Raw genomic sequence first — 23,832 nt, forward strand, 5'->3', positions numbered from 1 at the left:
TGTGAGTGTTTTTTTTTAAGAGTAATAGGCCTAATCACCATTTTCACAGCTGACAAACCTGAGGTTCTGTAATAGGATGACCGGAGCGGGTAACGTGGTCAGGTTCGTAAGGCGTGGCTGGGTAGTATTTTCTGTAACTACTTGTAACGATTTCCAGAATCACTGCTTGCTACTGAGCAATCCTGAACCATTTTCTACACATCTGGAGATTACTAATCGTAGCAAACGTTTCCAGTGCCTGGAGCTACTATTTCACTACGAAGTCCGATATCCAAATGCGAATAAAATTTGCGGACGTTTAATAATAAATATTCACGAGGTTGCAAATTATAAACTGGGAGCCTGTTGCCCCAGTAGCAGAGTATGAGTCTACATATCTTTATTTTCGAATAATTTCGTTTATCGACGTAACTCTTCTTCTCAATCAGAGAGGGAGAGTTATAACGCCTTCTTTTAGTCAAATTGTGTCATAAATTTCTTTTATTCGTAGTGAGATGGTACTTCGTCTCTTTCCATTTCTACTGATAGTGTAAGGTATCCGCTCGGCGTTTTTGTTGTTTCTATAAAACAATTTTTGTTTTTAAATTTTCTTTTAATGTGTATCATTAAGTTACATAACTTTTAGAATTACACATTTTACACACTGTTATAAGCAAAATACCTTGCGACTAAACTTAATCTCGAAGAGTACAGGTTCCGATGTCCTGTTCAGCAAGTGTGTTGTGTTCTTCGTTTGGCCACACTTCGGCCAGTAACGCTGTGTGGCGGGTCACAGGATGGGTACAGGTGACGCGTGTCTTTTCGCAGCCCACCGTCATCTTCATGCCGCCGAACCAGTGGGTGTCGCTGGCTCGCCATTCTCCGGAGGGCCGACTGCGCTCGGCAATGCAGCAGGTGCGCGTGTGTGGGGCAGGAGGCGCCGCTCTGAGCGCGGAGACGCAGGCGTGGGTGGAGGCGCGCACGGGCCGGCCGATGACGCAGTGGTACGGCCAGACGGAGGCCTTCCCGCTGTGCAACGTGCTGCTCACAGCCCACGCGCCGCCACCTGGCTCCGTGGGTCGGATCAACGCCGGGCTACAAGCCAAGGTACAGCGCCCAGCCGCCACGCTTCTCACGACGCCGCTTCACATTACTTACACCCAGACCTCCAGACGTCAGATGTCAGGTCGGTACCAAACGCTACATATCGAGACATTAGCGGCCAAAACTCCGATGTAATTTGTGCCATGTACTGTCGTCCAGGAGAACGTGCGTAAAAGGTAAGTAATACACTACTGGCCATTTAAATTGCTACACCAAGAAGATGACGTGCTCCAGACGCGAAATTTAACCGACAGGAAGAAGATGCGGTGATATGCAAATGATTAGCTTTTCAGAGCATTCACACAAGGTTGGCGCCGGTGGCGACAACTACAACGTGCTGACATGAGGGAAGTTTCCAATCTATTTCCCATACAAAAACAGCAGTTGACCGCCGTTGCCCGGTGAAACGTTGTTGTGATGCCTCGTGTAAGGAGGAGAAATGAGTACCATCACGTTTCCGACTTTGGTAAATGTCGGATTGTAGCCTAGCGCGCTTGCGCTTTATTGTATCGCGACATTACTGCTCGCGTTGGTCGAGACCCAATGACTGTTAGCGGAATAAGGAATCGGTGGGTTCAGGAGGGTAATACGGAATGCCGTGCTGGATCTCAACAGCCTCGTATCACTAGCAGTCGAGATGACAAGCGTCTTATCCGGATGGCTGTAACGGATCGTACAGCCACAACTTGATCCCTGAGTCAACCGATGGGGACGTTTTCAAGACAACAACCACCTGCACGAACAGTTCGAAGACGTTTGGAGCAGCATGGAATATCAGCTCGGAGACCATGGCTGCGGTTACCCTTGACGCTGCATCACAGACAGGAGCGCTTTTGATGGTGTACTCGACGACGAACCTGGCTGCACGAATGGCAAAACGTCATTTTTTCGGATGAATCCAGGTTCTGTTTACAGCATCATGATGGTCGCATCCGTGTTAGGCGACATTGCGGTGAACGCACAGTGGAAGCGTGTATTTGTCATCCCCATACTGGCGTATAACCCAGCGTGATGGTTTGAGGTGCCATTGGTTACATTTCTCGGTCACCTCTTGTTCGCATTGACGGCACTTTGAACAGTGGATGTTACATTTCAGATGTGTTACGACCATGGCTCTACCCTTCATTCGATCCCTGCGAAACCCTACATTTCAGCAGGATAATGCACGACCACATCTTGCAGGTCATGTACGGGCCTTTCTGGATACAGAAAATGTTTGTCTGCTGCCCTGGTCAGCACATTCTCCAGATCTCTCACCAACTGGAAACGTTTGGTCAATGGTGGCCGAGCAACTGGCTCGTCACAATACGTCAGTGACTACTCTTGATAAACTGTGGTATCGTGTTGAAGCTGCATGGTCAGCTATCCCTGTACACGCCATACAAGCTCTGTTTGACTCAATGCCCAGGCGTATCAAGGCCGTTATTACGGGCAGAGGTGGTTGTTCTGGGTACTAATGTCTCAGGATGTATGCACCCAAATTGCGTGAAAATGTTATCACATGTCAGTTCTAGTATAATATATTTGCCCAATGAATACCCGTTTATCATTTGCATTTCTTCTTGGTGTAGCAATTTTAATGGTCAGTTGTGTACAAACGTCACACGCAACTCTTACTGTGATGGACATGAGATTCCTGTGCTTGGTACTTGTAGCCTGTAACAAGTGACCTGCAGAGTACAGGAGAAGCGTAACTGTGAACGTCTGCCATGGAGATCTCCTATAGGGTTCCCGGATAGTAGCTTAGCGTGTTCGGTCAGGGGGATTGCTGCTTTATATACTTAATTACGTATTCAACGATGAACTTGAAGGGATGTCATGGACGACCGTCCAGACCAAGTGACGAGAACAATGACCAACAAAATGGAAAAGCAAAATGGGGAAGCTGGTAGAGCATTAGTTTCTCGTACCAAGGATTTGGGTTCGAGCCCTAATCTTGCCAGATTTTATATTGTAATACAAGTGAAACTGTTGTATGCGACACATGTTCCTGAAACGTAAAAGGACTGTTTGGAGTTCATACGATGTTATATTGGTAGTCCGCATTCGCCTCGTTTACTTGGAAGTAGTAAAAGTATGGAGTACTACCTAAGCATGATCTTACTACGCTTGGCCTCCGTTGGCCGTGATCGGAAACACGTGGTGATATTACAGTAGGCATCCACAGTGGTGACTAAGAATTAGCAACGCATCGCGAATGATTTCAATATGGTCCAAATAGCTTTGAGCACTATGGGACTTCAACATCTGAGGTCATCAGTCCCCTAGACTTAAAACTACTTAAACTTGACTTACCTAAGGACATCACACGCATCCACACCCGAGGCAGGATTCGAACCTGCGACCGTAGCAGCAGCGCGGTTCCAGACTGAAGCGCCTAGAAGCTTTCGGCCACAACGACCGATGTGAACGATTTCAGTACGGTTATGGATATACTAAGAATGTTACAGCGATAAAAATTCACGGTAAGCCGACTAAAGGGCCCTCATTACCAGGTGTAGTAGTATTGTGGTTGCCTAACATATTCGTAGTTTCACAGAATAAATACAAATATCCGGAACAGAAGAAAGAGTAAGCAGCTGCACAACGCGTGCGGAAGTGTTAATAGCAATAATAATAACAATAACGCTACTTAGAATAATAAAGCAATCTTAAATCATTTAATAAAAGCAAGTCTCCGGTCCCTACTGTATACCAATTGGATCCCTTTCAGAGTGTGCTGGTACAGTAGCTACATACATAGCAATCATGAATACAGCCACTCGCTGGTCGAAAGATATGTACCTAAAAACTGGAAAATTGCACATGTCACATCAATACTCAAGAAAGAATATGGCAGTAATCCGCTGTATTATAGATCCACATCACTAACGTCTACTTCCAGTAGGATTTTGAAACATATATTCTGTACGAACATTATGAATTACGAAAAAAACTATTTATTGACAAATAGCATGGATCCAGAAAATGTCGTTCCTGTGAAACACAACTAGCTCTTTACTCATATCGTAAAGCTATCGACAGACGATCTCTTGAGTCCCAGAAGGCTTTTTGACACTATTCCTCATAAGCGACTCCTCATCAGATTGCATGCTTACAAAATATCGTCTCATTTGTGCCACCATATTCGTGTTTTCTTCTCAGAAAGGTCATAATTTGAAGTAACTGACGACGGAAAGTCATCGAATCAAACAGAATTGTTGTTTGGAGCTCCCCAAGAAAGTTTTCTAGGCCCTGTGCTGTCCCTAATTTATACAAACTATTTGGGAAACGATCTGAGCAGCCCTCATCAGATGATCAGAACCAATTTCAAAATGATTTATACAAGATATCTGTGTGGTGAGTAAAGTTACAATTAAGACAACGGAAAGTGTTAAGTTATCCACATGAGTGCTCAAAGGAATCCGCTAAATTTCAGTTACACAAATCTGAAGACTACGAATTCTACAAAATACGAATTACGAATAACCTACATTGGAAACGTCATATAGATAAGCTAACCAAAGACTGTGACTTATTGCGAGAACAGTTAGAAGATGGAACAGGTCTGCTAAAAACTATACACACGCTACGTTTGTCCGTCCTCTTCTGGAATAATGGTGCACAGTGCAGCATTCGCACCAGATAGGGTTGACGGCGGACATCTGAAAAATTCAAAGGACTGCTCGTTTCGTATTATCGCGAAATAGGGAAGATAGTGTCACTGTTATAATACGCGAGTCATTGAAGCAAAGGCGTTATTCGTTGTTGCAGGAGCTTCTTGCGAAATTTCAATCAACAACTTACTCCTCCGAATGCGAAAATATTTTTTTGGCGCCCACGTAAATAGGGAGTAATGATCGTTTTAAGAAGAAAAATCAGAGCTCGCTAGGAAAGATTAAAGTGTTCGTTTCTCCCACGCGCTCTTCGAGAGAGGAACGGTAGAGAAATATCTCTAAGGTGGTTCGATGAACTCTCTGCCAGTCATTTAACTGTGAATTTCAGAGTTGTCAACTGATGTAGATGTAGATACAGTACCTAAGATATTATGTTAGCTATCACAAAGACGTTATAACATAAACATCTTTAGTGGCTACATTTCAGTTACTTAATTTGCTGATTGTCGGAAAAGGGTTGACGTGCGTAAGTCAGCTTTGATCCAGTTCTCCCATTAAAAATATCATCTGTTGTCAGACATTTTGCGACGTGTTCATCCAAAAAATAATGTAGTCGAAATACACAAAACACTTTTAAGATCAGTTTATTTCATCGCAATACAGATAAAAATGGTTATGGGTTTTAGCTTTACTGATAATGACAATGTCTCTGATATAGTTAGTAAGTCGAAAAATCACCGTTTTCGTATTAAAATTTCATGTAATATACATCGGTAACAATACTGTAATTATTTCTGTTAATTACAGTAGATTCTAGTATAAATTTCGTTACAGACATAAACCCCGTGTCTTTACATTAGGCTGTACCGTAATTACAATTGTTCTTGTGTATTAAGTTTACAAAGGATGACTTCAGCCTGTGTTTACATTAGGTTTGACATATTTTTGGTTTGTGACACAATCTGTTTATAACGTGACCAGAAGTGAATACTACTGGTTTAATTTCATCGTAAGTCAACTAGTTTGCATAGATATAGTAAGCTAGCAAAGTACAGTCTAAACTTCTCCACATATACAACTTCGCGTAGACATCGCGTGATAGTATCGCAATCACCCATACGTATGGAATGATACTTTGTATTTTATACTGTGCTGGTCTGATACACACAACGCGAATAAGAAAAAGAAGTTAAGACGCTAAATTCGTACTCACAGATCAGAAACTATGTAATATTTAGTAAGAATTTCTTGTTGATACCGGGAGAAATGGTTCAAATGGCTCTGAGCACTATGGGACTTAACATCTGAGGTCATCAGTTCCCTAGAACTTAGAACTACTTAAACCTAACTAATGCTATTTTGTCTAAAACTGACATGGTGAGACAGTGGCTGTGTACATTTAATGTAGGTTAATTCTTACAAAGAAGAAAACAACAACCAGACACTACTATAAATACTTGTAATGTACTTGTAATGCTACCTTGATCCTTGAAAAAAAAATAATTACTGCTACTATACTTGATTCAAAATTTCAGTGCACCATAGACAGATGTTAATACAATTGTTACTGTCATATTATTCATTTTATCTCACCTCTCTGTTGCTCCTTGTATATAGCACAGTATCTACAAATTACCATATAACTAGCATTCACACAAGCTGGTTACTACATCTGTCAACTTCATTTATAATATTATACGCTCATAATGTAAGGTTTATCTTTGTGTTTTAATTTTCATTAAGTTATGTTATTCTTTAAAAACAGTCATTCTGCAAAATAAAAGCAACCTGTATATTGTGATGTCTCTGAGAGAGAACGTCTCTGACACTATTGTGTTTGTAAATGTGCAATCTCTGTGATAACTTCATATGTGGCAAATTGCTTTTTGGTGTGTGTGTGTATATGTGGTGCTTTGCACAATATGGTGATATACAAGTTACGTAAGTGCTGGATATATTTAGGAATATGCGAAAAATACAATCCTGCAACTTCGCAACAAAATCGCGCGAAATTTTCGACGTAAGTACCATAACCACGTAACCCCAAAAATTTATTTACGCTGTATATCATCGTTTGGAGGTTAGTTATTTTCACATAGGGCGCTTCTAACACTGTTTTCCTACCGTAGGGCAACAACAAACCAAAAATACTTCGCCAAGTGGAATAATAAAAATCGGAAACGGACTATAATGTAAAGTGTATCTTGAAAATCATGTAAACAGCCGTCTGATGATGAACTTGCCAGTTCGAAACCGGTAACGGCGCTATTTACCTAAATAAATAGCAGTGTTAATAGTGGCTGGTTGCAGTTTTCTTATTTGTAAGAATTAACCTACATTAAAACTAACTAACCTAACTAACCTAAGGGCATCACACACATTCATGCCCGAGGCAGGATTCGAACCTGCGACCGTAGCGGTCTCTCGGTTCCAGACTGAAGCGCGTAGAACCGCTCGGTCACAGCGGCCGGCGATAACGGGAGAAATTGTTCGTGTTGTTTTCAATTAAGCTGTTCGATTCAAATTCGATATTTTCAGGAATATTAATTGTCTTTTTTTCTTTGTGGCCGGAGCTAAAGTATGTTCTGTGTACAAAAGATATACCTGGTCAACTGTGTCAATGCAGAATAAATATGCCGAGATAATGCCCAGTTGTTTGTTTCTTTAATTACTAATAATTTCACACATTCTTAAAACTGAGAACGTAGACGTACGCACTATTAAGAAGTAAAAAAGAAAAGCAATTGTCGGGCTTTAGGTTGTTTCGAACACATCACAAAGCACGGTTTTCTCGAAGATGCTAAGTTTCCGTCTTCCTCCGACCAGTGAATCGGTACATTCAAGCATTTTTGAGAGTCTTCGAGTTTATGGAGTAATGAGTGGCGCTGAAGGTACCCATTTTTCACTTAGGCAGAGAATTGTTAGTGAGTATAATAGCGATGAGTGCCAAAGTAAACAAATGAAATAAAAGATTGCTGCGCTTCACTAAAGATATCATTTTTTACATACAGGGTTGTTCACAATGTTTAGAAGATTTTAAATTTGAATAGCGCACGCTAAAAGCAAAATACAGCGACGGTGGCACCGTAACAAATTTCATCCCACATACAGGTCAGTAATCATGTATTCTCGGTGGAGTGCTGTTTTCACTACGACGAATCTGCCATGCACGTGCAACATGCTTTTCGTAAGCATTTCAATATTCAGCAGCGACGTCCAATTCCTGCTCGTGGAACAATATTGAACTGCGTAAGAAACTTCCGTGCGAACACCAGTGCATCGAATCGAATGTCAACCGGCCGAAGGAAAACGGATAGAACTCGCCCTATGTAACCGTGCTGGACTTTACCTACGGAGTTGCTTGTAGGTAAGAGTGTACCCTGATCGGCTGAGAAGCTTGCAACAGTTAACAGATCGAACTGACGATGAAATTTCCAGAATTCCCGCAGCAGTTACGAAAGATGTATTGAAAAACTGGATGAAAAACCTCGAGTATTGTGTAGCCGCGAATGGTAGTCATTTTTCCGATGCAGTACTTCGTAGTAAGTAAACATGAATAAATGTTGCACCTTGTGGAAAATGTTCAACTATGTTTCGCGATTAGTTTGTGTTTTATTCAGATTTGAAATCGTCAAAATATTGTGAAGCACCCTAATCGTTCTGGATTCAGTGTAAGGGGTTAATTGACTTTGTGTCCGTAAAATTTGTGACTGCTCTGTCTGCAGGTATTGGACTTGCAGACCGCAAAGTGTCTCGGTCCAGGGGTCGACGGTGAGCTGTGCTTCAAAGGACTGGCCGTAATACCGGAGTTCGTAGACAAGGAGGGCTGGATCCACACTGGAGACGTGGGCCACTACGACGCTGATGGCAACCTCTATGTCGTCGACAGAGTAAAGGAACTCGTCAAATACCGCGGTGTCCATGTGAGTTTTAGGAGTTACATCAGTATTCTTGGAAATAAAATTATTTTCTATTCTCTTTTATGTACATTAAATGTAGTTATAATGAGATTAAAGACTGTAGAGACTGACGCCACTCACAGTACAGAACATGTAGCTGAGATTGTGTTTAGGAGGGAAGTAATAGCACAGCTTCAGTTACTACAAGTGAAAAACAAAATTTTTGGTAAACCCAAGCAGCCCCCAGATTAATTTCAGTGTCTGCAAAGCTAACATCCCAAGATTTACTAGTACTCATATTTATGTTGCGTGTTATGGAAATATGAAGTGCCAGTGATACACTGTCCTAAAGATCTCTCCAATTTTAGTACGTTTGTTCTACAGAAGCTGTGGGAAATATGATGCCTTTCTAGTGTAAGGTTACCATCATGTGTTATTTCTGTACCTTTCTTCGTCATATAGTTAGTAAAAATGTCTGTGATTGTGTGTGTGTGTGTGTTTTTTTTTCTGACGAACCTTATGTATTTATTATAAATAATGCAGACATTTTAAGCATGGTTATACTGAAAGTTATGCACTATCAACAATATCTTTACCTATTTTTGATAAATACTTCAGGTGGTTTCTATACTTTTGAACATGTTGCCAATTCACACAATTCAGGTGATTTGACATAGTTGAGATGTTGGCTGGGAGACTACTTAGTAATTGGCTGCTTTGTCTACACAGTTTAAGTAACCCAGGTACATTTGAAAAGCCACCTGTCTACTAAGTTGGTCTCATTGGGATAAATTTGACACGGCACCAGTTCAGGTCATTCAGATGCTCTGACTGTTGTTCCAATTTACACATTTACATCGTTTTGTAACTTTTGAATAAGGTGCCAATATACACAAATCAGTTTGTTGGAATAGTTTTCAACATAGTGCTAACTGACACAATTCATATAAACAATCATTTATGAACATGTTTGTGTGTGTGTGTGTGTGTGTGTGTGTGGTAACTTGGGATACATACTAATTGGCGGTTTTGTTCTAATGGCAGAAGTGTTGAACGGCGTAACTGGGAAAGCTGTGTGCCATCCTGTATTTCTTTAAATTTCTGTCTGTCACAACTGAGCTATTTCATCATCTTACAGTTTTGTGTTTGCCGCCATCGCCATCTTAGAATTTTGAATTTTCCTCCGTCGCCATCTGGGATCGCACCATTTTGAATTATGTCATTCCCTCCTCTACCATATAGGCAACAGCGTGTGACAGCATAAAGTGGTCCTGATAGTACATTTTTATACTATTAATACAGATCCTTTTACAAGGTGTTCCAGGAGGAATGGCCAGTATTCAGGGATATGACAGGAACCATCATTCGAAGCGAGAAAGTCCAGTAAACATAGCCTCTGAACTGCATACCATAAGAAGTATGAGCACTTCATCATCATTGATGCTGCAAACACTTAGCTCTCCACATTGAGAGGCTTTAGCCTGAGTGAAATAAAAATAGGACTCTGGTGTAGAATTCGTAATATTAACAAACTCGTCACAAAAAACAGCCTCTAAAAAATAAAAAAAACAGTAGAAATTTCCTGAAAGCGCTTATGGCGTTTTATAGTGAGCATTACTAAGAGTGATTCTAAAATCAGTCACTAAACTGAACCACCGATCAGGAACCATCACATGTTCGTAGGTACGCTATCCTTCTAGTAATGCACCCTCCTCTACCTTTACACCTACTGTCTCATCAAAATTATCCAGACACCCCTACGTACTGAGGAACTGGCCACCAGATATCATTAGAAGCAATATAAAAGGAGGCAGCGAGTATCGTGTTGTCAGTAGAGAAGGAGTAGTTGCAGAATGGGCCTGTCAGGAGTGCTCAGTGGCTCAGAATTTGGGTTAGTGATTGGATGTCACCGGAGTATCAAATTCATCACGCACATTTCAATTCTTCTACAGCTGTCCCAGTGAACTGTTGGTGATGCGACTGTGAAGGTACAGCCACAACTAAACCAATTTCAGGTAGCCGTCACGTAACGACAGACAGAGACGTAGAGCGTTGCGGAGGATAACGGCAAAAAATCGCATGAAATCTGCGGAAAGAATCACCCGTGAGTTCTAAAGTATTACCAACAGTTGAGCTAGCACAATAACTGTGTATAGGGAGTCAGAAGGAATGCGTTACAACGATCGAGCAGCTCCTCATAAGCCATAAATTTCTGCAATCAGTGCCAAATTACGCTTGGGGATGATGTAAAAATCGAAGCTAATGAACAGTGGACGACTAGAAACGAGAGATTTGGAGTAATCCGATAGAAGAGTTTGCGTTTGGCGAAAGCCTGGAGAGCGTCACCTGCCATCACGTGCAGTGTCATCAATCAAGTACCGATTAGGTTGCGGTCGTCTTATTGCGCTTCAGAAAACGCTAAATTCAAAAGGATATGAACACATATTACGGTACTGTGTCTTACATACAATATAGGAATAGTTCAGAGACGGTGATTGTATCAATATGACAGTGCAACCTGTCCTAAAGCATTATCTGTGAGGCAATTATTCGTGGACAATAACACTCTTGAAACGAGCTGTTCTGCTCTGAATCCCAGCTTCAGTCCAATGGAATGAGTTGCCTTCGCAGCAGACCCCATTGTCGTGTATCACTACTTCCTCTGGTTTCGGCTCTTGAGGAAATATAGGCTGGCATTCCTCCATAGACATTCAGACACCTCCGTGGAAGTGTCTCCAACAAAGTTCAAGCTGTCATGAAGACGAAGGGCGGGCACATCCCATATTAATGTCCGCTAATCGATGTTCGATAAGACAATGTATCTTTCACCCAAAATGTCGCCACCGCCTCTAAGAAACGCCATTATTTATTTCTCATGCAACACTGTCTTCTTCAAATGGTTCAAATGGCTCTGAGTACTATGGGACTTAACTACTGCGGTCATCAGTCCCCTAGAACTTAGAACTACTTAAACCTAACTAACCTAAGGACATCACACAAATATCTGCCGGAGGCAGAATTCTAACCTGCGACCGTAGCGGTCATGCGCTTCCAAACTGAAGCGCTTAGAACCGCTCAGCCACACCGGCCAGCCTGTCTTCTTCAATTCTGTGTTCACTTCAAACGTCCACACATATGATTAATTATTAATATCCTTTACTGTGACTTTCTGTCCCTCTTGTTTGTCCAACAATTGCAGTTACACGTTCCTCCACACATTCTTGACTTCCAGCTATCTCCACCACTTCGTTTTCGCATTCTACTCTGACTTTACAGTGATATTAATTTCTCTGCGCACATTACTGACACAGATATGTAAAATTTCTTATACCAGATAAGATAATTGACGTTTTTGAAGTGTTTTTGGATATTCAGATGGGTGACGTCTTCCAAGTGGTGGGATATCTCGGCAGACTAACTCACTGACGAGGTAGATTGTGGAAATTCAGCATCGTTTGGGCGATGCCACACAGGTGAATATGTGAGAACATTTCAAAATCTTCGTACATATAAATTACTTGAAAAATACGTAATTTAATAAATACCGAAAGGAAAATCCATGCCAGAGCCATTGTTTTGCTGCTACAAACCTGCTATCATATAGCTCGACCAATGAATGCTGTTCCTGATAAGACAATAGTCTGTTTCAGAACTGCTTGAGGTCCTTGTTGTATATTTCACTGCAACCGGTAGAAACTCGTGCTAAAATATTTTTTAGGTCTCCAACGATCAAATTGTGAAAGCAGTTCGACCCTCAGAAGATGAAAGAGGCAGCGAGTTAGGAACGCATTGATACACGCGCTGGAACAAAATATTACGCACCTTTTCTGAAAATATGTTCATGGATGCTGTTATATGGAACTACAGCTGTTACTGACATGATGAAGTTCAAGTGACGTAAACATATTGCCCCATCTCTTCAGCTTAATGATACTTCCGGAATAAGGTTGGCAACGATTTTTCATTTGTGTGCAGATTGTATCACTTAGTGTTGTATAAGCAGTTTATCAAAACTCATATTGGGCCTGCAAGTACAGCAGCGAGTTCTTTTTGTTAGGATAAAGCATTATTTTATTTATTCAAAACATCGCAAAAGCATAAGTTTTCCGTTTGTTTCTTGCATGCAATAAGGATGCGACGTCTGCATGCGTATTATTTACGTATAATTTTATATGACATAATGTGTAAATAATATATTAAGTTATACCACCCTTAATAATTGATTGTATTCGAATTTCGGATTGTTTCATGGTTTTTTGTGCCGTATGAAGATACTGTTATGGTTATTGTTAAGCGAAATCAACAATAATAATAAAGGAAGTATGTAGACGTGCGTGTGATGCATTTCATAAATTACTTAAGGGATGCTGACAATTGCTTTCAGAAAACGTTTAGTCAGCATGCATGTGCCCAAGTTCCACTAGATAAAAAATAAGAGCAAACGGGACACCTTAAATGGCAAACAACGAAACTCAATGCTGACAGTGAGCTCTAGTAGACGAGCAATACAGTGTGTTTCAAAAAGAATTTAGGCATTAGAAAGTATTATTTTGTCCAAACTATCGATCGCTGCGCCTCGGCTCTGCTATTCGAGAAACAAATACATAGTCTAGTTTATATTAATAGCCACTAGATGTCAGTTGTCTTCTGTTTTGCTTGGTAACCGTCATCTGTTTAAAACGGCTACTGCGCAGCAGAAATCATTTTGTGTTCTCGAGTTTGCTAAGTTCAATTCTGTGATTACAATGCAAAGACGTTTTAGGTAGGGGTACAAACTGATCTTCCGAATGGATGGAACATTCGCAGATGGTATCGACAGTTTCTAGATACAGAATGTGAATGTAAAGGAAAGAGTCCTGGGCGCCCTCCTGTTCCTGAAGAAAATATCTCACGAATTCAAACTTCTTTCCAAAGTAGTACCTTAAAATGAACTCGTCGTGCATATCTCAGCTGGGATAAGCACGAAGACAATTTCACGGGACACCCCCTCACTGGAGTCGCCAAGAGCTTGAATATCTGAACGAAACTCTACCGAAACGTTGGATTGGTCGTCAAGGAGCTGGCGACTTAGCATGTTACAGCTGGGCTCCACGGTCACCGGATTTGACACCCTCTGACTCCTTCGTTTGGGGTTTCGTTAAAGACAACGTTTATGTACCACCATTCCCACAGAACCTGGAAGAGTTGAAGAATCAGATCCGTATTGCCATAACATCTGTGACTAAGGACATGCTTGCCCTAGGAGGGGAGAAATTTGAATATCGATGTAATTAATATTGTTCGTGCCGCAGATGGAGGACATATTGAAAATCTGTAATCTGAACTTGAGAGGTTCGTAAATACGTGTGTAGAGTTTAATATTCGTATATTTTAAAATTTAATAAATATATGCATTCGAAATACCTATATCCTTTTTTAAACAACCTGTATTTTTCCAAGGCCAATATAGACAACCACAGGGCGGAAGAGGAAGGTCTGTTTCCGTGTGATGAGGATAATGTGATTTGGGTGCACAATACTAGAACCAAAATTCTGTAAGAGGCAGTATACTAAAACTTCAGCTACAGTTAAAATGGAAAACTTGCCCCCTTCCCATTTAGAAAATGTTGCACGAAAATCATTCATTTTGTCAATTCTAAAATTTACAACAAAAAGAAAATAAGCATTGGAAGAATGAAACTACGATAATATAACACACTGAGTTTGGCTGATCATAAAAATGATGAGCTAGATGCTCCACAGCAGACTAAAATCTCCAGTCTACGAGCTTACTCCGGAGTCCACACAATACTCAAAATTTTAAAAGCTTAAGCACCCTCATCTTCTCATCAGGTAAAAATGAGGGCAGATCTCTATCTAAATTTGTTTCTGCCCTCTGTCTACACTATAAAATGCGCTCAATTAAAATACGTTGTATACAATTTTAAACATGGTTGTGAAACAGCAACCATACAAGAATACGATAAGCATAAAACAGCCAATTTCAACAAATTTTTTTGCAACCGGTTGGCTGTTTTATACTAATCATATACGTTGTACAGTAATTTATGCACCACAAGACTGGGGGAAGGGAAGAAGGGGTGGTGTCTTCTTGTTGCTAGAGTATGAAGCCATGTGTTACTGGACTGTAACCTATTCGGAGATGGAAGTCAGGTTTACTTCATCACATCGCAGTGACCTATATGAGTTATGCCACAGACAGATAGTTGGCCCCACTGACTGTAGTTTGTTGTCCCTCAGTGTTAGCTACTGCTACTCCTACAGTTGCATGACTCTTTGACTCAACATCGAAGTGGCAGCATACAGAGCAACGGAACATTATGTGAAGCTTCTGCTGAGGTGAGATGGCTTGCGCGCCTCACCGACAAAGGTAGCTGTACATAGCTGCAACCACAACGCAGGTGTATCTGTTGAGAACCCAGACAAATGGGTGGTTCCTAAAGAGGGATGTGGTATAATGAAATAAAAGAAATTATTCACATAGTTAAGCGAGATGAAAACTTAATTGCGGTAGAGGATGGAAATACGATAATACGAACAGGAAGAGAAAGAAAAAATAGACCCAGAGAAAAGAATAAAACAGGAAGCCTCCAAGTAGTGTTTTACATAGAGCATAATTTAATCATCGCCAATACTTGATTTAAGAATCATTAATGACGAACTAATCCATGGAAGAGACCTGAAGATGACTATACATAGTTATAAGGCATATTTTTCTGATCGGCTGTAAAACATATTCAGGAGCAGATGTGCACTCTGACCGTATATTTATTGGTTATGGACTATAGATGAAAACTGAAGAATTTGCAAAAAGGAAGGAAGTTAAGGTCGGGGCCTGAATGCACTGAAAGAACCAGAGATTTTGAGATTTTCAAGGAGAAAATTAGGCAACGATTGACAGAAACAGATGAATGAAATAGGCTAGAAGGCGAATGGATAGCTTAAGAAGATGAAATACTGAAAGCAATAGAGGATCAAAGTGCTAAATAGACAACGCCTAGCGAGAAAGTTTTGGATAAAGTAGGTGATATTAAATTTCGACGTTGAGAGAAGACAATATAATTATTCAGAAAATGAAGCAAACAAAAGGAATTACAGACGTTAGGAAATTGAGTTTGACGGAAAGTACAAAATGGCTATGTAGGAATGGCTAAAGGACATAAAAAAGTGTATAGAAGCAGGTGTAAGTAAGGGAACGATAGATACGGCCTAGGGAAAAATTAGAAATTTGGAGAAAATAAAAGTACCAGTATTAATTTCAAGAGGTTAGACGGAAAAACAGTACCAAACAAAGAAGGAAAAGCTGAAAAGTCTAAGGAATGTACAGATGCTGTAGCTAAACTAGGATTACCCTTTAAATTAATCTTCTTGTCAGTAATGACCACGTTCGTAGAAAATATAGAATATCTAACAAAATTTGGATTCATCTGTTAAAATATGAATGAGATCAGTCGAAAAATGTTATAATATGAGGAAGAAATATGATTGCTCACTAATGAAACGAGTAAAATGTCTGGCTTATTTTGCTCGAGTAACTAAAAAATAATATAATTTGATTCTTCCTAGAATTTACCAGATAGAAGCGTCACTGGTAGTAGAATAATCAACGCAAGAAAACAAGTTCTCTCATGGCTTTGGAACACTGAAATATAGTAAGTTCTTTAATGTAAACAAAGTTTTTTTCAGTGGAAAACTATCAAGTTTACAGCTTTCCCTCAACCATAACGCTTTACCATTAGAAATACACTCCTGGAAATGGAAATAAGAACACCGTGAATTCATTGTCCCAGGAAGGGGAAACTTTATTGACACATTCCTGGGGTCAGATACATCACATGATCACACTGACAGAACCACAGGCACATACACACAGGCAACAGAGCATGCACAATGTCGGCACTAGTACAGTGTATACCCACCTTTCGCAGCAATGCAGGCTGCTATTCTCCCATGGATACGATTGTAGAGATGCTGGATGTAGCACTGTGGAACGGCTTGCCATGCCATTTCCACCTGGCGCCTCAGTTGGACCAGCGTTCGTGCTGGACGTGCAGACCGCGTGAGACGACGCTTCATCCAGTCCCAAACATGCTCAATAGGGGACAGATCCGGAGATATTGCTGGCCAGGGTACTTGACTTACACCTTCTAGAGCACATTGGGTGGCACGGGATACATGCGGACGTGCATTGTCCTGTTGAAACAGCAAGTTCCCTTGCCGGTCTAGGAATGGTAGAACGATGGGTTCGATGACGGTTTAGATGTACCGTGCACTATTCAGTGTCCCCTCGACGATAACCAGAGGTGTACGGCCAGTGTAGGAGATCGCTCCCCACACCATGATGCCGGGTGTTGGCCCTGTGTGCCTCGGTCGTATGCAGTCCTGATTGTGGCGCTCACCTGCACGGCGCCAAACACGCATACGACCATCATTGGCACCAAGGCAGAAGCGACTCGCATCGCTGAAGACGACACGTCTCCATTCGTCCCTCCATTCACGCCTGTCGCGACACCACTGGAGGCGGGCTGCACGATGTTGGGGCGTGAGCGGAAGACGGCCTAACGGTGTGCGGGATCGTAGCCCAGCTTCATGGAGACGGTTGCGAATGGTCCTCGCCGATACCCCAGGAGCAACAGTGTCCCTAATTTGCTGGGAAGTGGCGGTGTGGTCCCCTACAGCACTGCGTAGGATCCTACGGTCTTGGCGTGCATCCGTGCGTCGCTGCGGTCCGGTCCCAGGTCGACGGGCACGTGCACCTTCCGCCGACCACTGGCGACAACATCGATGTACTGTGGAGACCTCACGCCCCACGTGTTGAGCAATTCGGCGGTACGTCCACCCGACTTCCCGCATGCCCACTATACGCCCTCGCTCAAAGTCCGTCAATTGCACATACGGTTCACGTCCACGCTGTCGCGGCATGCTACCAGTGTTAAAGACTGCGATGGAGCTCCGTATGCCACGGCAAACTGGCTGACACTGACGGCGGCGGTGCACAAATGCTGCGCAGCTAGCGCCATTCGACGGCCAACACCGCGGTTCCTGGTGTGTCCGCTGTGCCGTGCGTATAATCATTGCTTGTACAGCCCTCTCGCAGTGTCCGGAGCAAGTATGTTGGGTCTGACACACCGGTGTCAATGTGTTTTTTTCTTCCATTTCCAGGAGTCTGCTGTGACAAGTCAGAAGTATCTCGCATAACGAAGGACACTTTACTGTGAGTGTATTTCACTAATATTTTGAATGAAACATTGTGTAAGACAGTACAAAACCTCACCAAATATACGAAAGAAAGTGCAACACGTAAAGATACTGCTAATGTCAATCTAAATATAATAAAACAAATCATAGAACATGAAGAACATTCTGTAATGCGTGCATGCAAGTGCTAAAAGAATTTAACGTAGATAGATATCATTGCATTAGAATCTTACTGCAAAAAGTGTAACACAATGATTACAGTTTTATGTTAGTGCTTGAAATTGCTGGAAGAAAATTATTTCAGTGGTTTTGCTACTGAGTTATATGAAGTGCGTAACAGTAAGAAGGCATACTTGCGATTTCAGCAAAACTAACTGATGTTTTATTTTACAAATCGTTATAAAAATAACAGCGAGACGAGAGTTACCCAACAATTATAAAGTTCACCTATAGGAAACCTAGCTAGCTTTGAAATGTGGCGAGTGTCGTCGCACGTTAGCTGCACACAATCTCTGTAATTGTAATCCTTGGTAAATAATGCTGTTTCAGCTTCTCTAGAAAGTGATAGTATGTAAATGCAATAAAAGATGCATATTATCTTCTGGTTGGAGTAAGTGTTTGTAGTCGATGATGCAAAACGAATGTAATCCGTACTAAACAATGTAACGTGTACTAACTTCGCTGACTGTATAGGCACAGGTGACCACAGTTTGAGCCAAGTAGTTTTTGTATATAGTACGCAGTTCGGAGTATTGTGCTCAACACTGAAATCAGTTCAGTCGCCAAAGTCATACCGTAACTTCACTGCTTTCGTATTACCCCGCGATAAGTTAGTTCACAGTAAGAAGCACAATGACACTGGTACACAGTTCGGAGTATGTGGTCTATATTGAAATCAATTCACTCGATAAACATTTCTTTTCACTTTCACCACTTTCACATTTCTCCACGTTACGTCAGTTCACGATAAAAGACAAATCGTCACACTGGAATTTTAACACGGCAAGTCGCATTAGTGCTTTGTAAACCATCCCCATGATAAATGGGTTACTGCACTATTTCCGTGTGGCAATCTTTATATCATTACGTCATTAAGTGGAATATTAATCCAACACATGTAACATATAAATACACCTTGTCGACTATTTTTTCAGTCCATAGTACAACGTGAACAGGCTGTATTACCGCGGTCGTAAACTCGCTTTCCATTTTCGCACACCGCTAAACAACCAATCCGCCATAACTGCTTTCCATTCATTGTTATACCGAAAGTCGCTAGCTATCGATAATTCACACTCTCGCTCTCTCAAAATATTATCCACAATTAAATTTTATTAAATATTTTCAGTATGCAGACATGATTCTAACATAAACAAACAGTATTAAATAAAAAAAACAGTAAATACAGCAAAATAAAAACCAAACAGTCTCTGACAGTTACAGGAGATACACAAACTGTGATGCACTACCTTTTACACAAATATTATTAAATATACATTCAAGGGTGTGCTGAAAAGTAATCCCTCCAAATTTTTTATGCGAAAACTCAAAGCTTTCCAAATAAAAGAAACGTTATTAACATCTAACATCTTTATTCTTCATGTTTACATATTTATTTCTTAACATTGTCAACTTGGCGACGAACTCACAGTGGAATGTTTGACTTCGTTGATGGAGCACCGCTTCACCTTTATCAATGTGAAGTCCTCGAAGGTGTTCTTTAAGCCCGGTATTACACTATCAAATTTTCTTTGATAAAGTTTTTGTGTCAAATAAAATCTGACTGTGTGATACGGATCTTTGACAAAGTAAGGACTTGGTCAAATTTTCTTTGATAAAATTTAGCGCATCGACTTAGATTTTATCTAAGAAAGCGTTCGTATTCTGTTTGCTGCATGGAGAAATGTAACCGCTTAGGCATGTTTATCAACATGCTTTCGAAATTTACATGGTTCATCGCATCCACAACGAAACTGATAGAAATATTCGAGACAGTTAAAACACTGTATAACTTGAGGCATCATGAATACAAAAATAGAGTAAGGAGGAAGAGCTACGAAAATATTACGGAGTCCACTAGTCGTGAAGATGTAACCTTAAGGATCTAAAGGAGAAAACATACAACTTTTGTTGAAATAAAAATACGTTAAAGTGTGTACTAAACAGTTATTCGCTTTAAGATGTTCCTCCTTCAGTGCTTTATAAATAGCTTTGCCCCGTTTCCGGTGTTACAAGTATTTTCGTCAATATGCACTGCGCTCTTCGAATACTTTCCGTTATAGTTTATGGTAGATGGCTATAAAAGACAAGAAATGATGTGTTTATAAGTTTAATTAAACTCAAAACATTGTAGATGTGAAAAACATCAGAGATGATAATAGCTTATAAGTAATAAAAATGTAAACAAAGTTCAGAGATATAATTTGCAGATATTAACACTCGACTCCGCCAAGCTGTAAACTAGAGTAGCTTTCTCCTGTTGCAAGAAATCGAAGTATTGCGGCTGCAGATATGGCAGTTCTGAGGTGTGTCCTGCTTCGTAATATGAGGAGCCATCTCCTGAGCACATACCGATTTGTACTCTCGTCCACTCACACATAATTTTCATACGACTTTACGTCCTCGTCTTGCAGCTCCCGTTACAGATTTTGTTGTACGCCTTTCTTGTCTCGCTGTGAAACCAACGGCTTCACCGAAGTGCGTTTCCTTTTCCTTGTCTCCTGTTCCCCTTCAAAATATGACAATGGAACTGCTGTACACAAAGCTGCAGAGCAAGTAATAAGTTTTCGTCGGCCATTCTAAAGGAACTTTGACGAAATATTTGATGACACTCTAATAGTTCCTTTGGTGCCACGTCAGAGATCATAGTCAGAGAAAATTTGATCACATTTCTTTGTGAAAGAAAATTTGATAGTGCAGTAGACACCTAAGTTTTAGATACATATTAAAACTGGATGGGGCCAAGTCGGGACTGTATGGAGAATGATCGATTACAGTGAATCCAAGGCTTCGGACTATAGTACATATCGCAGCGCTCTTGTGTGGTCTGACATTGTGATGTTGAAGGAGAGACTGCGCCATGAGTGGATGAACTCTTCGAATATGGGCTTTCAGTCCTTAAGGGTCTCCCACGCACCGACATAGTTATCGTTAAACACCGCACCGTTGCGCGCTATAATTTAGAGCTCTCTAGCGCCAGAGATTTGTTACTTGCGTCAGCGAAGCAGGATAGTCGACCGTATAACATGTATGACATATAACACCTCAACCGATGTCGAGAACAGAATAAAAAATTTGGATGCATTAGTATTCAGCACACCTCCGTAGATATTTGTGTTTATAGTGTTATCTTCACAAAGGGCTACACAAATAAAATGAATTCGAATACAATAATATTGAAAGGGAAGAGGTGGTAGATGTAGATGAAATGAGAGACAGGTCTTGAGTCGAAACAAGTCTCCTGCAGTAGACGACGTTGCCTCAGGACTACTGATTGGGAGAGCCAGCCATTACAAAACTAATTCATCTGGAGAGCAAGTTGTATGAGATAGACGACATAGCTGCAGACTTCAAGAACAAAGTAATAATTCCATTTGAAATACTGAAGGTGGGAGGAGTAAAATGTAGGGAGCGAAAAGTTAGCAGCAACTTTTACAGAAACCAGACGACAGTTATATGAGTCAAAAGGCATGAAAGAGAAGGGAGTGAAATCGGATTGCAGCCTGCACCTAATGTTATTCAGTCTCTGCATTGAGCAAGCAATTAAGGAAACGAATGAAAAATTTGGAGGAGAAATTAAAGTTCAGGGAGAATAAATAAGAACTTTGAGGTTTGTTGATGACGTTGTAACTGTCAGAGGACACAAAAGACCTGGGAGAGCAGTTGATCGTAATAGACAGTCCCTTGAAAGAAAGATATAAGATGAATATCAAAAGTAAAACAACGGCAATTGAATGTAATCTAATTAAGTCAGATGATGCCGGAGAAATTAGATTAGGAAAGAGGGCACTAAAATAGTAGTTGAATTTTGTTGTTTGGGCAGAGAAATAACTAATGTTGGTAAAAATAGGGAGGGTATAAAATGTGAACGTGCAATGGCAAGAAAGGCGTTTCCGAAGAAGAGAAATATGTTAAGAACGAATTTAAATATAACTGTTACGAGGTCTTTTCATAAGGCAATTGCCTGGAGTGTATCTTTGAACGTGGACAATGAATGGTTCATACAAGAAGAGAATAGAAGCCTTTGAAATGTGGTGCTACAGAACAGTACTAAAGATTAGATGGGTGGGTGGCGAAAGTAATGAAGAAGTAATGAATAGAAATGGGCGGAAAAGAAATTTATGGCATAACTTGACTGAAAGAAGGTATCGTTTGATACGATACATCCTGATGCATCAAGGTATTGTCAGTTTGATAATGGAGGGGCGTGTGGAGTTAAAATTGGGGAGGGAGACGAAGAGGCGAATACAGTAAGCAGATTAAAATGGATGTTGTTTGTAGCAGTTATTCGGAGACGAAAAGTCTTGTACAGGGATAAAGCAGTGTGATGCGCTGCATCAAAGCAGTCTTTGGACTGAAGACCTATGGCAAAATAGGCCGCCACAATATGGCCAGTGTCACGTGGGTTAGCCTGGAGACATCTCTTCCTGATTACACGAGCCACGTGCACCTCCCACCCCTCCCAGAAATCCTCTTGATGACACTTGTTTACGAAAATAGCCACTTCACATTTAGCTCTCTTGCCACTAAAGTCGCCCTTTTTGTGGAGAGTGCAGCCATATAGCTTTTAATCGCCAGATAACTTATTAAAGTGTGTCTCCTGGAGAAATAAACATTATTCATCGTTAGACGATGAGTCGTAGTTCCTCCACGTATGTCCTGAAACTATTCATGCTCCAGCAGTAGCAGCAATCTTAGCAGTGAAGTTTTTCTTTGCCATTCCTCTTGACGTTCCTCCGTGGTAGGGAGTTTGCAGCGGACGGTGGGTTACTTGAGGGACTTACTGATTCCCTGAGACAGACATCGACGTTCGTACTATCTTATCTGATTTATTTACTTTTTATTCCAGTTACGGATCACAATATTTTTACTCCGAGTAATTGATTTCTGTGTGTGATGACCATCTTCAGACGAGGACAGGTTATTGTTGTAAAAAGTATTGATCCGTAACTGGAAAAAAGTAAGAAACTGTAAGTCTGGTCGCACCTCCTCCAGCTCAAATATTTTGCAATTTTGGTATTGGGAGTGGCGCAACAGAGGATGGGGATCGACTGAATTTTAGGGACTTGGTAGTTGCTCTGTGTTATGTGACTCGTCTGAAAGATCTCTGACTTCTTTTCTGAATGATTACAGATTCCGCACATACAATAACTAACAACGGGCATTACATATTAGTAATCACACCAATGGCCAATCGGTGTCATATCGAAGTGTTACCTATTTCCTGATAGAAATGGTGGAAAATAAAATTCACAATACAATGAATAATGAAATAGATAAGTGGACTAGTTAATTGATAACAAAACAGCACTTACGTGACTCTAAATATGCTAGTATATTGTGAAACAACTGCAGCTACAGTCCGCGATGCTTGAATGTCTAAAGTTGAGGGCAGACAGACAAGTGCGAACAGTCAAGCTTTTCCCAGTTAGTCTCAAACAATTTGGAGGCTGCGCAACTCGGGGCATCGGATCTGTGGCCATCGTTTGAGCCATCAGAAATGACCAACATCGCATGGTCTGACTATTTTGCATCTGGTCTTTCTGTTCCGTTGGTTTTCGTCCCTAGTTTGGATTTGGAGGACGGCAGTAACGATATTTAAATAGCAACATTCTTCTATTTCTCCTTTTCGGTCTGCCGTGGGGGCGTATCTTTCTTCCTGACAGTATGACCTGTTGGCGTAAACAGTGCCTCAGGTTTGCAGCTACGTTTACAGTTGCTGATTGCTGTGCTCTGGTTAACTGTCACTGTATAAGTGCCAACACCGCCTACTTCAATACTGAGGCGAACGGCTTCATGAACATTGGTGCCTATGCGAATTAAATTCTCCTCAAAGT

General features: G+C 41.0%; 1 protein-coding gene across 1 annotated transcript in view; it reads left to right on the forward strand.

Moving 5' to 3' along the window:
- Positions 1 to 23,832, forward strand: part of LOC126281860 (uncharacterized) — an 83,745-nt gene that overhangs the window by 52,840 nt on the left and 7,073 nt on the right. The window contains exons 5-6 of the mRNA XM_049981124.1: positions 808 to 1,086; positions 8,405 to 8,602. Coding sequence (XP_049837081.1) covers positions 808 to 1,086; positions 8,405 to 8,602 — 477 coding nt within the window. The remainder of the gene's footprint in view (positions 1 to 807; positions 1,087 to 8,404; positions 8,603 to 23,832) is intronic.

Source organism: Schistocerca gregaria, chromosome 7, assembly GCF_023897955.1.
Source record: "Schistocerca gregaria isolate iqSchGreg1 chromosome 7, iqSchGreg1.2, whole genome shotgun sequence".
Taxonomy (NCBI): Eukaryota; Metazoa; Arthropoda; class Insecta; order Orthoptera; family Acrididae; genus Schistocerca; species Schistocerca gregaria.